General features: G+C 58.5%; 5 protein-coding genes across 5 annotated transcripts; 2 read left to right on the top strand and 3 right to left on the bottom strand.

Annotated features, from left to right (window-relative positions):
• Positions 1 to 6555: 6555 nt before the first annotated feature.
• GGTG_03533 (hypothetical protein) lies at positions 6556 to 6756 on the top strand (the record flags this gene model as incomplete). The annotated part of the gene is made up of 1 exon (XM_009221313.1): positions 6556 to 6756. The coding sequence occupies one exon, from the start codon at positions 6556 to 6558 to the stop codon at positions 6754 to 6756; it is 201 nt and encodes a 66-aa protein (XP_009219577.1).
• Positions 6757 to 7271: 515 nt separating this feature from the next.
• Positions 7272 to 8467, bottom strand: GGTG_03532 (hypothetical protein; the record flags this gene model as incomplete). The annotated part of the gene is made up of 4 exons (XM_009221312.1): positions 7272 to 7414; positions 7481 to 7700; positions 7979 to 8237; positions 8325 to 8467. 4 exons carry the CDS (start codon positions 8465 to 8467, stop codon positions 7272 to 7274), a joined length of 765 nt encoding a protein of 254 aa, XP_009219576.1.
• A 559-nt stretch (positions 8468 to 9026) lies between these two features.
• On the top strand, positions 9027 to 12317 carry GGTG_03531 (medusa; the record flags this gene model as incomplete). The annotated part of the gene is made up of 1 exon (XM_009221311.1): positions 9027 to 12317. One exon carries the CDS (start codon positions 9027 to 9029, stop codon positions 11280 to 11282), a length of 2256 nt encoding a protein of 751 aa, XP_009219575.1. The 3' UTR covers positions 11283 to 12317.
• Positions 12318 to 13543: 1226 nt separating this feature from the next.
• On the bottom strand, positions 13544 to 13894 carry GGTG_03530 (hypothetical protein; the record flags this gene model as incomplete). Its single annotated transcript, XM_009221310.1, has 1 exon — positions 13544 to 13894. The coding sequence occupies one exon, from the start codon at positions 13892 to 13894 to the stop codon at positions 13544 to 13546; it is 351 nt and encodes a 116-aa protein (XP_009219574.1).
• Positions 13895 to 15178: 1284 nt separating this feature from the next.
• GGTG_03529 (hypothetical protein) lies at positions 15179 to 15803 on the bottom strand (the record flags this gene model as incomplete). The annotated part of the gene is made up of 2 exons (XM_009221309.1): positions 15179 to 15323; positions 15664 to 15803. The coding sequence occupies 2 exons, from the start codon at positions 15801 to 15803 to the stop codon at positions 15179 to 15181; spliced, it is 285 nt and encodes a 94-aa protein (XP_009219573.1).
• Between the last annotated feature and the right edge of the window lie 657 nt (positions 15804 to 16460).

Genomic DNA, 16460 nt, shown 5'->3' with positions numbered 1-16460 from the left:
AAANAAAAAAAAGAGGAACCCTGCCAAAGGCCCCCCTCCACTTGAGCCACAGGTCATAGGAGGTGATATCTCTTGGGGAAAGCAAAAGAACAGAAATGAAACCCGTCGGCAAGGCTTGGTCACGGAAATGGTGCGCATCGAGGCCAGAGAAAGCACAAGCAAGCACGCAGAGTCTAACCCCGCAAGAACCGTTGAGATGAGTTAGCTGCCACGAGGCCAGAGCTCGAGCGGCCGAATCGGGAACACGATCGGGGTCGAGTTTCGTCGGAGCAGGAGAGCCAACGAGACTTGGATGCTGTGGGCAAGCGAGAAACTTCTGCGCCACACGACAGGCTTTGTGGCAAGCCAAGGCGCGAGTGGGATGTGTGGTTTGTGCTCGCGGCGGGCCCGCTACGTACAGGTGTCCATGTCCGGGTGCCTGGGCCCGGGAGATTTGTCGACCGTCTTGCCCAAATCCGACATCTAGCGTGGCGGTTGACTACCTAGGCGCTTTGCACAGCGCACGGAGCGAAGTGCGGGTACGAAATCGGGCAGAGAAGGGCACAGAACCCAGGTCGCACAGCATGAGAGGGTCGGCAAACAGAGCAGCAATGGCTATACAAAAAGACGCGCGCAGTGGGGCATCAGAGACATTCCTATGCGACATGAAGGATACCACTAATACTGTTTGCGCAAACAGGGCCGTGAACATGAATCCTGCCCTGGGAAGATAAGGCGCGGGACGGGACCGGGAGCGGGTGGACGGTGAGCACACGCCTCCATGGCGCCCGTTTTCCAGGCTGGAGCGTGGCGACCAAGGCAGTTCGCCGAGGGAGGCGGCGCTCTAGGATGGAGACCGCTAGATCTAAACCAACACTAATATTGACGTGCATGATCGATAACTCGAGTGTTGTGAGCGGCGCCTGGCAGCGTGGCCTTGGTCTTGACTCTGTTCTTGTGTTCCCTCGTCGAATCGCGGCGCTTGTGCGCCCACCTGCAAGCGCGGACAGCCCACGAGAACGCGCAGTAAAGGAGGTGGTGGGGGAGGGAGTGGCAGGAGCAGGAAGAGAGTCGGGATTTTGGGCTGGCAACCGAGGAGGATAATTGAAACCTGGATCTCGGAACGCGGCCTGCAAGGCACCGCCCCCACTACGTGTGAGTAGCAGGTGGTATGCGCCTGGCAAGACAGGTGGCGGCCGTAGCTTGGCCTCCCTCCATGGCACTTGGCCCCTGCGTGAAGCGAAGATGAAAAATAAATAAAATAAAAGCTAAAAAAAAACTAAAAAAAAACTGCCAGAGAGGCGCAATGGGGGCAAAGTTGCCGGACCAAGCCGGCGGCAACGCGGCCCGAGCAAGCAACAAGGTCGAGATGGAATAATGAAAAGCGACAGAAAACCATCGATCAAACATGCTGTCAGCGAGGTTGGCGGATGGCCTTGCTGCGCCGTGCGACATACCCCAGTCAGTGCGCTGGTTGGGGCGCAGAGTGGTCAAGGTGTCTCCCATAGACCGGGAATAGGCCAGGGCCCTGGTCTAGCGTTGCTGGAGGGGACGCCACCCCACACGCTTCGCCATTCCGCGCCTTGAGACTTGCGCAGAGCGATCGCCAAGTCCAACTTCAACCAAGACGAAAAACGAAACGGATGGCCCGCCACGGCCGACCCGGCCCACGGGGGCGGAGGTGTCGGCCAGAAACATAGCCAGCGGTTGAGCGCATGGCGAAGAGTGGCCTGAGGTGAGAGAGCGCATCCACGGCAGGCCGGTGCGGCATATACCAACCTGAGCGCGGTCCAATGAGCAGAGCACAATCGTGAGCCACCCTGGACGGAGCGCGGCAGTTCGTCGGCGGTATGAGGGTGGCACCTCCAGCATCCCAGAGGCTCCAGTGGCCCCCTTGGCAATATCGACGGACAATTACAGGACCGGAACACACAGAGCAAGGGCGGAAGAGTGGAGGAGCGGAGGAGCGGAGGAGCAGGTGGGTGACTACATCGCCCGGAGCGTTTGGCTGGCCATCTCGTCATGGAATTGCCTGACTGTCAACCACCTGTGTGCCAGTCCAGTCCGTCCAGTCTGGGGTGCGGACAGTCCCGCCAACTCCACCTGGACCAGGTCCCTCGTCCTGGCCTATTTTTGCGGCCGCTGGGGCCATCCCCCGCCGCGAGCTATCACTCACTCTGGTGGGCCTTTTCAACGTTGATTGCGCCAGCCGACCACCTTGGCCGGCCAGTGCATCAGGCGACGGCGCGCTCCAAGTTAAGCGCCCAGGCGAGGCGCCCACAAGACCCCATCAGATGACCAGTGGCCAGCTTGATAGATGATGGCCAGGGTCGGAAGGCGCGGGGATGCTCGGGTCATGGATTCAAACGGCAATGCAAACGGCTAACGTCTGTGGGGCCAAAGCCGGAGGATGAGGGGAGTCTCGTTGCCTGGCAGCGTTGCCGTTCGGCCCCTTCTCCTTGAGGCAAGCCCCTGGGCACGAAAAGGCTGTGTAACACCAAGAGCGCGATGGCAAGCGCGGTGCGGCCGGTAGTGCAAGCCGCCTAGTGTTTTGGTCGTACCGAGCTGCCGCAGAGGGTATACAGTGGTGCGACCCTCCATGTGCAGAGGAGCGCTCACCTTGACCTGCCCACACCATGCCGCTCGCCTGACGCCTCCGTAGTAAGAGCCACCAGCGGAGGAACATGGGGTGGGAGGGTGCGAGAGACTCCAGTCGGGGCGGGAAGATGCGTTCGACGCGGGGTCAGCGGGTGGCAAACGGCGTGTCTGCCGCGGGCGTCCGTCACGACTCGGATTGGTCTTGTCCCCAAAAGAAGGTTAGCTTGTGGGATAGAGTTGGATACCAGCAAAGGAGGAGGAAAACAAAAGACGAAGACGAGCAGAGAGGAAAATGACGGGGCGCAACAGTGAGGCGTCGCAGCAGATCGACGAGTGGAGGGGCCGACTTCTATGGCTCTGACATCTTCCCGCCGGGTCGCTCCTGTCCCGCGGAAACGGACGGGATGGGGGCGATGAGTCGTGTTGGGCATGTGCACTGTGTCAGGCACTGTGCACTGGGCAGGTGCAAGTGCAAAATCTGTGGGCATGGGTGACATCCACGGATGGCTCTTTCCTGTTGCATTCCAACCTTGGAGTTTTCACCTTGGAGTTTCCATAACCGCAGGCAACAGCAGTCATCTCCGTCACAGCTCCCTGTACGCACCGTCAAAACGTATGGCCCCAAGCACGAGTGACATCTGGCACCGGCCACCGGGGGCGCCCCGTGTTATCCCCCAAATTTCTAATCTGCCATCCGGGACACCTCCCGACCGCAGGTACCCCAGCAGCCATTCATCACCACGCGGATGGCGGCTTTCAGGCCGAAATAGATACGGGCGTAGCAGTCGGAAACGAGGCCAAGTAGGTCCCCAAGCAGCCAAAGCCGGCCCGAGAAATACACCCGAGGCACCCCACCCATGGACAGCCAGAGGCGCAATCGCCAAGTGCCACCACAGAATAGCGGGCGTTCCGGGCAAAGAAGCCAAAGCAGAGGAACAGAATTAGAAAAAAAGTCAACAGAAAAAAAAAGAACCTACCTTATCCGTCTTTGTCAAACCACACCAATATCCATCAGTACGCTGTTCCCTGTCGACACGCTGTATCACCAAAGGGTGCTATCCGCACCCCGAGCAAAAGAGGCAACCTAGGTAGGGGGTGGCCCCAAGGCTCTGATGCGCATCTTTCCAAAAGGCCTCTCAGTTCAAGCAACATGTATCATCCCAGTCGGATGCTCGCACATAAATCCGCTCTTCTGCAAACCAAGGTACTCACAGTGTACATGCCGTGGACCTCATCCACACCTCATGATCCCGCCGGCGGCGCCCCGGGCCATGCTCTAAACCTGCGGTACCTAGCCCGTCTTGCGAGCGTCCTCGTCGTGCTCCTACTAACCGACTAGGATGGGGGCCGACACTAGCCATGACAGCAGCAAAGATGGGCGTGTCAGTTATGGAAGCAGTAATGGTTGTACAGACTTGCTATTTGCTGAGAGTGCTATAACAGCGAGGCGAACGCTTCGACAGGGGTCGCTCTGATGATGGCTGATGCAGCTTCGAGGCATCTATAATCCGGATGCCTTCGCCCTGCCGGAGCCAGTCTCTCTTCGATCTCGTCCTTAATGTCTCTACGGTAATCTTTATTCACTCTCCAACAGCTACGCTCTATTGTGGAACATCCAACGCTATCGCCGTCACGACAGCCTTTCGCGTGTGCGTGGACACAAGACCGACCACTCCTCCTCTCGCAAAGCCAACCTCGAATACCGTACTCTAATATGTCAATATCGCGTGCAGATCATGCGCCCGAGAGATAACAAATAGCTTTGTCGGCAGACCGACGCGCATCAGCTTAGAGGCTGCGAGTGATATCGGCGTCCTGTTGCGAGGGAACCGCAAGATCCCAAAAAAAAAGTCCATCCTCTCGGTCAGCTTTACGCCAATCTCCATATCTTTTCCCTTTGTCGCCGGTGGGCTGGACGAATGACTGCCCGTCAAGGGAGGTGACCGGTCCCTGCCGAGCTGGGCGGCTCTCCGAGGGAGCACGCACGGTGCTGCCCCTACGGGCTGCTCGCTGCTGCGTCCTGGTCAAACGCATCCCAAAAGGGAGCATACGGGATCAGCTAGCACCAGCAATAGTCTTGCGGCTGCACTGACCCTTCCACCGAGAGGAAGCCACCACGAAGGGAATCAGGGACAAGAACGGGGAGGCTAGCGCGCCGGGTTTGGGCCTAGCTCCCCTTGCCTCACCCCCTACAGCCGGTAGCGGTCGTTGGCGCTGCCGGAACTACAAGCTGACCAGGGAATATTACGCGATAACAGTCGAAACGCATTGTTCGGACCATTTTCGGCCCTATCAAGCCCGGATCGTGGGGTTTTTTTTTCTCCGTGTGCGGATCGACGCCGGCTTGACAGAAGCAGAAAGAAGAGCCGCCGAGTATCGCAGGATTTCGCGCCAAGCAGAGGCCTGACTAGCGGCGCCCGCACCACCCCGACCACGGCGTGGAGAGGACCGACACCGTCTACCGCCGCCTGACCTGGCAGCCCACAAGCAACTGGCCCGGAGCTGGTCGGTAAGGTTCAAGGCCCGACAGCATCGACGTCGATTTCTCGATCCCCTCAGTCGTTCCCCGCAAGCACGGCAACCCAACCCAACCCCTGACGGAAATCCCTATGCGCAACGCTCTCTCTCTCCCTCCTCCACGAGAACGACAGGGAGCCTATCGGGCGTGGTGCCCCGTCCGCCTCGCAACAAACAAACGACAGACAGACTGCAGGCGCGTTTCCAAGGGCAGCCCGCATATTCTAAAACACGATTCCAGCGCGCCTTGTTGGTGGGAGGGCTTGCGCCATCCATATTCGACGGAATATTGAAGGACGTGCGGGTGCGATAGCGTCCAAGGACTTGCGACTTATTGCGCTATTTCGAGGTGCAGGAGACCCAGACTGATCTGCCCCACCGAGCGCAATCCGCGACCCCCTGTCAGTGCAGTGCCGTCCCCGTTTCCAACTGCCCAACTGGACGTGCGCAAACGGACTCGCTGCTTGGCTCGAGTGGGCCCGCTCGTGTCCACAGGCTGATACCCACACCCCAGGGCGTCGACGGCAGACGTTGAGCCCACACCCTTTCCGTGTGTCGACTAACACCACCAGGCCAGGCAACGGGAAGGCACGAAGCACCAAACTAGGCTCTTTGCCAGTATCCATAACTCGATTTGCCTAGGTGGCCTCCAAATACCGAGCCGCCTAGGTGGAGGCAGCAAGTAAGTCCCACCGCGATGCATGTACCCATTTTTTCTGTCCTCGCCCTTTTCTTCCTAACTGCCCTGGCCTCGCTCTCCATCCCACGATGCCCCAATCAGCTGTCCCCTCCCCTCCCTTGGCCTCGTCGTTATGACCATTGGGTCTAGGTGCCCTCAGAAGCTCAGGAGCATCCCTCGCCGACATCAATAACCCCACCACTGCCCCCATCGAGGTTGCAAACAAAAGACGCGGATGACTGCCAGTTTTCTCCTCCACCCTGCCCTGGCTCGGGCTTTCGGCCGGGGCCCCCCGGCACCCGCTGTTGGGCACTACCGGTGGTGGACCGGGTCCAGTTTTACTACCACTTTTGTTGACTGGCAGTCCGTCATGCACTGGAATCTGGCACGCTTCGTTCTATTTCGGCTTGGTTTTTTTTTTGCACCAAGCAGAAGACAATTTCCACCTTCGCGCCAGACACGATGCCACGCGCGCCTCCCTGCACCTCTGTTCTGCCTACCCACTCCTCCTCCCCCCAAGCCAGCGCAGGGGGCACAAGCCTCCCACCCAGCCCCATGACTCCCTGGCCGCTGCGACGAGTGACCCCCCACCCCTCCACCCCGGCCTCCCTCCCGAACAGACCCTCCTCATTCCCACCCCGTATGATGCGCATCGCTGGTCCCTGTCTGGGCTAGGGCTTTGCACACGCGGGAGTGCCAGCCAGGGAGTACATCCTCCACGCCTGTCTTGGCCGAGCCCGTCTCTTGTTTTTGCCTTCTGGCATCTTAACGTCACCCTCAAGATGTGGAGAGGCGGCGGACGAGCGTCCCCCAGCATCAGGGCAGCAGCAGCCACCACCAGCGGCAGCGGCAGCGGCAGCAGCAGTAGCAACAGCAAGACACACATTCCGCGCGTCCCCACCCCACGCAACCCAAGGGAGAGGCGAGAGAGACAGTACGGCCGCCGCAGGGGTGAAAAGCACCGAACGCGATTCCTGCTCTAGTCATGCCATCACGGCTTGGACATGTTCTATCTTTTTTTGCCCACCGAGATATGTGCTTGCTCTTGTCGATTTCCCCTTGCTCCCTCCTCCCTGATCTTAACCCCCTGTCTCCTCTCTCGAGCTCTGCTGTCAGCCAGCCTCATACTTCACCTGCCTGTCTCGCTGATCACTTGCATGTGTACCAATTCTTTTCTATTCTTCACCACATCATTCTTTCCTCCGACACCTCTGCCAGTCCTTTCTGCCTGCCCGCCTCAGGCCACCATCTCCTTCCGCTAGCTGCTAGCGCCCGGTTCCTGTTTCTCCGTGGCTCCCCCACCCACAACCCATATGTGTGTGGCCACCGTGCCCCCATCGCGTCCCGTCATTGCCCACAGCATATCCCATCAACGCGAACGGCCTAGCTTGGGGCACGCCGTCCTGCACTTTGTACGAATCCTCGCCGTGCCATCGACCGTGTTTCCTCATACCAGTGGAGCACCCACAGGATTCTCATGGACTGACAAGGAGTTTTTTCACTTGCTTTTTGCAGAAACCCAATAACGTTGGAGAGCAGCAGCCGAGCAGGGATCCCACATTCCTGGTCTTATAGTACAACCGCGCTTTCTTCGCAGACGACGGCGACACCACGAACGAGCTTCTCCCGTCCGACTACTACCTGCGTGGAAAGAATCGCATAATTAAGTGGACAGAGCGGAGCGAACCTAGTAATGTACGTTCTTACTTTTCATTTTCCGCTGCGAAAAAGGAAAGAAATCCGCGGTCCCCGGCCCCTTTTGGCCTTGGGCGTCCGAGATCAGTCTCACCTGGAAAGCCCAATAGGCCTGCCTCGAGTCCAATCCTTCCTCACCACACTTTAGCGACTGGAATTCTATCCTCGCCCATGCCCTGACGGGCTTACATTGTTTATAAACACTGCAGACCGCACCATTCCTCCATGATCTCTAGCGTGAGACCTGTATCTCAATCACCGTGGCCGGGGCAGAAGATTCAAAGACATATCACCCAGAGGACTGACGACTTCCCACGAGCTTTCAGAACATCAAATTCGTCGCCCCTAGACAACGAAACATTACTCTTGCCGTCCAGTACCTGTGTCGGCAGCACGAGTTGATTTCTCGTCCCGGCCGACCCCCAATACCGTCCTAACACACACTCATCCACGCGAACCCTCGGGGCACTCGCTTGAATGTCTGCAGCAAAGTTCGAGCAGTTTTCTTACAAGCTCTTCGATGTGAGTCAAGACATTTCCGCAGCCCTTTCCCTCTGTCCAAAATGTTGGCATGTAAGCAACTCGACCCAAGGCAGCAGCAACACAGCCCCCGTTGCCGTGCATGGACTCAAATCCAACGAACTTGGGCATAGCCCCTGCTCTGAAGATCTGAGCCATGGCTATGCTTTGGACACTTTCGAGATAGCCGGGCCTGAAAACAGGTCCAGGCAGCGTTGCGGGGATGAGGGCCGTGGCCGAGGCCAGGGTTCTAGGGCTGAAAAGCCAGCCTAGCATTCGCCCCAATGATCAGATTGCTGACTTTTGCTGGTAAATCCGCAGCCTGGTTTCCACTCACAGAGGCCCATAATCGTGGACGAGGAGCTTGAGTCGCCAGACACGGTGACTTTGGCATACGAGGAGGAGGCGGCTTCGGGAGCCAACGGAGCAGGGCTCTCGATGTCCATGTCGGCATACAAGCCTCAGCCGCCCCAGGTTCATGGTGAGTCGTCTCAAAAGCAGGGCCCTCTTTTTTGTCCGCGTTGTGGCCTGGAGTGCGCGAGTGGCAGCCTTTTTGTTGGCCTCTGCAGGCAGCGCGGCGACGAGATGCGATGTGATTCGCTGTCAGCGGTCCTGCGGCTCGGTCAAATTGTCAGATCTGCGAGTCCGTGGACCAACAACCCGACACCCCTGCCTGCATCCAGTCATCGCTGGCAAATGCCATGCAAGGCGGGATGCAACGCGGTGTCGGTAGCCACTGACAGGGGCATAAAAATTGGGCGACGAATGGCATCGCGGCATTTCCGTGTTGGTCGGAGGACCAGGCTGACTGTGGTGCTTTTTTCAACATCGAACTGCAGGGTTTGTCGAATCTCCATACTCCCAGTTTTCGCCACAATCCTTCTCCAGCCATCCGACGGACCACGCCACGCCCCAGCAGATCAACAGCATCGCATTCTCGGCCAACAATGCGACAGCACCTGCGCAATATGAGGCGAGCTCGCCCGCGGAAGACTCTTCTGCCGGCGGCTCGGTTCTCGCCGTCCTCTCCGGACATCCCATGGGCGGGCCGGCAGGCACAAGGGTCATGTTCAAGGTATCGAGCCAGCTGGATCTGACGGCATGCTCCGACTACATGTACGCGGCATTCGGATCGCAAAAGTGCGAGGTTGACGTGCGCAAGACGGGCATGTCGTGCGAGGACGGTAGCGCCTGGGTGTTCGGCATCACGACGGTGGCGCCACAGTTCATGCTCACCAACTGCGCGTCGCCCGCGAGCGTTCCGCTGACGCTCTATGTGGACGACGGCAGCGACGGCATGGCGCGCGTGGTGAGCGGCGGCACGTTTACTTATCACCTAGATGACGCGCATGCGCATGGCGGCCCGCTATCCAGTAGTGTCGGTGCAACCGGTGACTTGGGTCAGCAGCATGAGGACGCCAGGCACAAGACCGGGCCGAACGCCCACGTGGACGCCCACAGCACTCCGGCAACACCTACTGCCCAGCCCCAGCCTCAACAGATGCACCAAGACCAGCAGCACCAGGATCACCAGCAGCAACAAAACCACCCGCACCCGCACCAGCACCCGCACCCGCCGCACTTGACTGTCCGCACATCAGACATCGCCAGCCCGGGACAGCACCAGCACCAGCACCAGCACCAGCACCAGCACCATGACCAACACCAGCAGCATCAAGAAGATCAGCTGCATACCCACGGCATCTCGTCGGACGCGACTACAAATACCTACCCCTACACTCCTGTCTCTGGGGTCCCCGTCGCCGAGACACAGATCCCAACAGACGCACCGCACATGCAGACCGACGACGACGCCAGCAACGCCGCCGCTACTGCATACAACCAAGCAAGCACAGATATGCTTGGCTCCTACAGGAGCCGGGTATCCTTTGGAGACCACTACCGCCCGCCGAGCCTGCGCCAGAGTTCGGGCGCCTGGCCGACCTACGGTTCCCAGGATGCATCCGAGAGATACGACATCGTCCGCGAGGCGGCGCTCGCGCACTCGCAGGGTAGCATGATGAGGCAAAACATCACGGTGTCGCCGAGGGCGTCGCACCACGCCGACGCGAGCTCATCCAACTTGATGCGCACTAGCATCCTTGCCGCTTCGACACAAAGCCACAGCTATGGCAGTGGTATCTACTCGACGGGCTGGGCGGGCGCGACGCCGCCCCCGCGCAAGGCGGAGCTCGTCATGAGGCCCGACGAGCTCAACAGCATGGCCGACATCAACAGCTGGACTCAGGAGGAGTGGGCCAACAAGCGGCGCATAGTCATGTTCACCAAGAAGCAAACCGGCTCCCAGCTCGCAGCGTACTGCAAGCCAGTGCCTGTGGGTGACCGGCCGCCCAACGCCATCTGCATCAGCTGCATCTGGTGGGCCGAGAGGAAGGACTGCTTTGTCACGTCGGTGGATGCCATCTACCTGCTCGAGCGACTGATCGTGCCGCCCAGGAACAACAAGTTTGACGTTGAGGAGAAGAACCGGATCCGTCGCAACCTGGAAGGGAACAAGCCCATCACGGTCAGCAAGAACCGCCGCGACACGGAGGATTTCTTCAAGGTCATTATGGGCTTTGGCAACCCCAAGCCGCGCAACATCGAGAAGGACATCAAGGTATTCTCATGGAAGGTATTGGAGACGGCCCTGCGGAAGATCGTGTCCAAATACAGCTACAGTCCTCCGTCGGTCCCCTCTGCCCACCACCTAGCCCCAGCCCCGACCCACCACCTCGTCACCCCGGTCAGCCTGCCTGCTTTGCCGGCCGTCACATACCCCGGTCTCCCACCAACGCCAGTCTCAGCGACAACTGCCACAGATCCCTCCATGGCCGCAGGCTACGTCAGCATGGCCACCGCACACGGACACCACACCCATATGGACCACGGCCTGCCAAGCCCACGCTCCCTGCCTCCAACCTCGTCCTGGGCCACGTCGTATCCGACGAGCAGCACACGTACAATCTCACCCGGGCTCGGCAAACCTCCCTCTCCTCCAGGCTCGGGTCTCCGTATCTCGACTCTCTCGTCGACCATCTACGACACACGATCGCCTAGCCATTCGGCCCGCAGCGCTGGTGGCGCCTACGGCCTACACGCAAGCCCTCACCACCACATGAGTCACGGTGGCGCCGTGGGTACTGGCCGCTACGACCCCTATGATGTGTCAATCCCAAGCTACGCCAGCACCAGCCACACAGACCCGTACGGTACACATGCGGGTGGTCATCATGGCCCCTCTGTGTATGGTACCCACGGTGGCTATGGTGGTGACACCACTCACAGGGGTTGAAACCGCTCCTCTCCCTTTTGCTCGTTTTCATTCACTTCTAGGGATATGGACTTTTGGGCTGGTCGCTAGCAAGCGCGCGCCGGTAAACTTTGGGCAAGGATGTTTGTGCCGATGGAAGATACCCTGTTTGGCCATTTGACGCCAGATATCATTTCCTTTCTCTTTTTGTACTTTTCTCTGCTTCCATTTATTTTCTTTGCATTTTCTCATCATTTTCCTTTTTCTATTTTCGTTCCTCCTTCCTTTTCCCTGTTTCCTCTTCCCGCGCATCTGCGCCAACCCTTCCCACACCGGATGGCGGCTAATCCTCCGTTGGCGAGGGCTTGAGGGATGGCAGGATGGGTGGGGACGTCACTGTGGGCAAGCAGCATGGAAGAAATGGCAAATCATAGACGGACGGACGCATGGGAAATGTGGGAGGGTATGGAAGGGAGGAATTCTGTTGTTTTTGGCGGGAATGGGGGGGGGTGTTTCGAACCAGGGCTTCGAGCTCCCGTGAGCCTGTCATTTGAGTGGGCCTCGACTCACGAGGGACCTGGGTGGGTTGTCTTCTTGGAGGGGTTGACGGGCGGTGCACATGGCGTTAGGCAGTTTCCATTACTTTTTCTCCTGTTTTTTTTTCTCTCTCTCCCTTTGCCTTTTTCCCCTTTCCACGTCCGCTTTTCCCCTCCTCTCCTCCTCTCCTTGTGTCCCTGGTCGCACTGCTTATCACCGGCATATCCGGTTAAGGATACCACTGGAGCGAAGTCGCGGCCGCCATAGCATGCACATAGACGGTCTGGGTTGGTTTTGCTCTCCATAGTCATAATCGTCATCAGCTCATCATTTTTACCAGCCCGAACCCCGCCCTTTGGTTGCCATAATGCTAGGAGTTGGGCAGGTAGTGGAAGGAAAGGGGAAGAGACGAAAGGCGATTGGTATCCACACGCACGCGCGCACACTTGCCACTCGAAATAGTTGTAACATCATATCATATTCCACATCTCACCTTTTCTGGTCCGCGCAAACGGCTGAGGAGGGCACGGCTAAACTAAGCGGAGCCCGCAGCGTCCAGTCCGATATGACGGGGAACACGAGAAGCAACAGGGGCCCCATGGGTAGATCGATAAGGGAGCCACTGGAGCATCACGAAGCAGGTCTATCAGCTGCACCGGATGGCAGCCCGTTGGTGGGGGTGACATGGGTAACATCCAGATGGCTGCAGGCCTCCCCCCCTCCTCCCACCCCTGCCCGGCCGTGGTCAGCTGCTGTGGCGCAGGCCAATCAGACGCGCATGCCGGCGCCCCCCACGGGATGCACTGCACCCCTCCTCGGGCACTAAGCAAAAGGCCACCACCACCACTACCACCACCGCACGCCCACCACAACACCACATACACCCACACACCACACAAACGCCAGGCAGTCGCGGCGTCGTCCTTTAGGGTCTCCGATCATGGCAGCAGGCTAGCAGTATCGGGGCGATTTGCATGCCCTTTCGACGAGGACAGAAAAACAAACATGACCCAACGTCGCAACGAGGGTCGTCACCTTTGAGCGTGAGCCCATGGAAGACGCACACCACTTCGTCGTCCCCTCCTCCTCCCCTTGCCAGGCAGAAACTGCCGGCAGGGGCCACTTTGTCCTTTCACCGCAAATGTGTCTGCATGCCCACGCTGGCCCTAACTCAGCCATCATGCCATGACATGGTCTTGTATGACAGAGTCCAGGGCTGGTAGATACCCAGCTCTCTCCTGGCTTTCATCCTTTCTTTTTGTTTTACCATGTCTAGCGCTTTTCGGCACTTGACACCATCCCCGCGGCGATCTCGCCCGCGTCATTGGCTCTAGCAGTGGTGGGTGCCTGTCTGGTGGTTTCTTGTTTATTTTTTGTTTTCTGTTTTCTGGGGGGCGTTTCCCGCGCTCCTGCGCGGGTCCAAATCGTGCATATCTGTCTCATTATTGCCTTTCCCACCACCACTCCCTGGCTTGCACATCCTCCCCCCCGTCCAGCCACCTGCAGATTGCCCCTCCCCCTCCACTCCCTCCCAAGGGGTCTGCTAGTCACCCCCCCATACATACCCGGGCACGAGAATATGCAACTCGTGGGTTGGGGGTGTTGAGGCGACTGCAACAGGCCCAAACCGAGACTGAGCGGCAGAGGGGCGAGGGAGAAGGGCATCCATCGGTCGCCGAGCTAGTGTGCACGCTACTGCATGAACGATGCACACGGGACGTGCCCAGCTGCACCTAGTACGCATGTCATCTGCGTCAGCCTCTCTGTCAGTCTCTTTTCCTCCCACGCTGCTCTCTGTTTACTTGTGTCTTTTTTTTTCCGACCCACTTATTTCTCTTCTCCCGTCGGTCCACCTCCCACTCCCTGAGCCCCTCCTCGCCCCTCAGTTCGCTGGTCGGCCGTGATAAAAAAAAGCCCAAAGCCAGGACCTGGGCTTTTGACTGGCTGGAGCGCTGAGTGTAACCCCCCTTCCAACACCCCGCCTGGCTCCAGAACAGAGCAACAGCGGTCCGCGCAGTGAGGGATCGGCAGAGAATTTGCTCTCGCTCGTCACGCTGCAGAATCGCGAGGGTGGCGATCTGGAGCCCTTCGGGCCCGATATCTGCCTCTGTCGCCATTGGTGCGCTCCTACAAGGGGGCTCGCGGGGTATCTGTCCAGTCGGGAGAATGCCCTGCGAAGGTGGCACTGCACTGGGCGCTTTGACATAGAGGCGCTGCCCCGGCCGGGTACGGCCAGGCTCTCTGATTCGAACAACCGTATCAAGAGGCGACGGGGCGGGAAGGACCGCCGAGGGGGCAGGCACTAGTGAAAACAGGTCCTTCCGTAACTCGCTCCTCTCGAGCCGGGGCGGATGTGCTCTGTGATGACGACTGGTGTGCCCTCCTTCACCCGCCAAGTGCCCTACACAGCCACAAGACGAAAGCTGCCTGGGAATGACTTCAGGGGTGGTAGCCGGAGGCAAAAACACCAAGCCCTCCACTTCTCGACTATTTCCTGTTCTTCATCTTACGCAAAACCCCAGGGTGGTTACGCGGCGAGGTACCCCCCCAACCGTGTTCCATTTAGTCCTCGAGCAGGGCTTTTTCCTGTCTGTGGGCCCAAAAACACACCGGTCTCGCATCCTACATGCGTCCATACCTGCCCCGCGCGTCTGCCTCCCCGACGCCCTCCACAGTTTCCGGGCTTGGCGAGCCCGAACGCTCAGCCAGGGCTCACTCGCCATCCAACCCCCAGACGCCACAGGCCACCCTCCGGCTTGTTGATCATGGACCCAGACGAGTGCGACTCTGCCCGCCGTTCGGCCACGACCCCACCGGATGCAACCGCATGCTCTGGAGCAGGCAACCCCTACCTACAGTAGGAACCCACCGACCTTCGGAGTAAAGACTTGCAGAATATGCCCGAGAGAAACTGTTTGTAGGTGATAAAAAGAGAAGACGGCCGTGGCGTTCTTGCTTCGCACGCACGTCCGGGGAGGGGGACCCACACGACTTGGCGCTTCCACCAGTTGATGACCTAGGCGAGGAGAACCGAGAGGGGCGCCGAGGGGACAGATAGGAGCGTACGGTCCGCCACGGCCTTTGCAAAGAGCCCATGATTGGTCCTCGTCGAAAGCTCCAAGCGCCCCGGGGGCCTACACACAGGTATCGTTTTCTTTGCTCTGCTCGCCGCCGCCCCTTCTGCATTCAGCATGTGATACGATGGCGTGACCGGTTCTTGCCCGGGATGGGTTGAGTGTGCTTCAGGCCCCTGACGGTCACAGCTCAGCAGCAGTAAAACGGAACGGTGAGTGGTCAAAAGTTACAGCCAAGGTGAGAACCAAAAAAAAAAAACCCCTAAGCCCATCTCTACGATTGCGTGGTTCGTGCCTTGGAGCTAGGAGATGATGCCCTGGCCAGAATTACTGGCCAGGGCACCCGACTTTGACCCTCGCCGACGCAACCGTCCCGTCCCATCCCCCCTTCGCCGTCGACGTCTTGCCATCGCGCCCACCGTACCTCGCCTTCCCCCCGATAGCCCTACCCCCCGCCGTCGGAACGTGCTCGCTGCGGACACCCTCCTCGTGAGAATTTGGTGACTCACGTAATGATGGTCCCCTCGCAACAGCTCCCCGTGCGCTCGCCCAAGGGCACCCCGAGGTCACAAGGCCAGTCACCGGATTGCCGCCACCACCACACACACACACACACACACACATACGCACACCCTATCCTACCCACCTTCGGGTTTGCGCGAGACGTGGCCCTTCCGAGTGTTTGTTCTGGTGGGTTTTTTTTTCTTCTATTTGATTTACTCGCTCTTTCTTGACCGCATTACAATGACCGCACTGGTTGCTATTCTCTACCCGTCACTGTCAAGTGCTGCTCCCCTCTGGGGACCTCTCACTCCCCCAGGCGTAACGTTGTAGTTCTCGTCAGGCTCTTGTCTGTCTCGGCCGTGGGCAAAGTCGAGGGCGCCACCGCCCGTTTCGTGTCTCTCCGTTGCCCAGCGGCGGCGCGGAATACGAGAGGAGAATACGAACTCATCTTGGCATTTCGCTACTTGCCGTTTGAGCGCTAATTTTCCCCAACAATCCCGTCCTACCCAATGCCTTGCTCTTGCTGCCCGTTGTGTTTCGTCTTTCAGCATTCATCTGATTCGACTTACATCCTAGATATCAATGCACAAAGAGCTCAACCGCAGAAGTGCTGGGCCGATATGAAAAAGGAATGTTACTTCCTGTTAGTCCTAATCTTTATTTCAACTTGAGCTACAAGAACGGAGTAAGTACCCCGTCAAACTGTTGGTGACTATCAAGACGAGGTTCCCTTGTGCGAGTGTGTCTCTTCAGGGCCGTTCCAACATTTATATCGTGTGTCGAAGGATCTTTCTGTCTATTCATCAGACTACAAGTCTTTATCGTGCACGCCTCAGATCTGGGACCCGGAAGGTGTGTCCCATGCCCTGATAGTGTTCAAGCTATTGATTACTGGTAAGCGTTGGCTGAAATTTGAATCTTTTCGCTGCATGTGTTGGGGGCACGGCTCTGGCAATAATTATATGTGAGCCTTGAACACTAAACTCGGACTAAAAGGTATCATGGGCTCTGACTTATTGATAAAGCATCATAGGAGCTCTCTCTTGAGTTGGCCATCCCAGTGCCTGAGGCCTTTTAACGCGTCAACTTTGCCAAGATTATTCCA

This window comes from Gaeumannomyces tritici (genome assembly GCF_000145635.1).
Source record: "Gaeumannomyces tritici R3-111a-1 unplaced genomic scaffold supercont2.2, whole genome shotgun sequence".
NCBI lineage: Eukaryota > Fungi > Ascomycota > Sordariomycetes > Magnaporthales > Magnaporthaceae > Gaeumannomyces > Gaeumannomyces tritici.
This window is presented reverse-complemented; position numbering and strand designations above follow the sequence as displayed.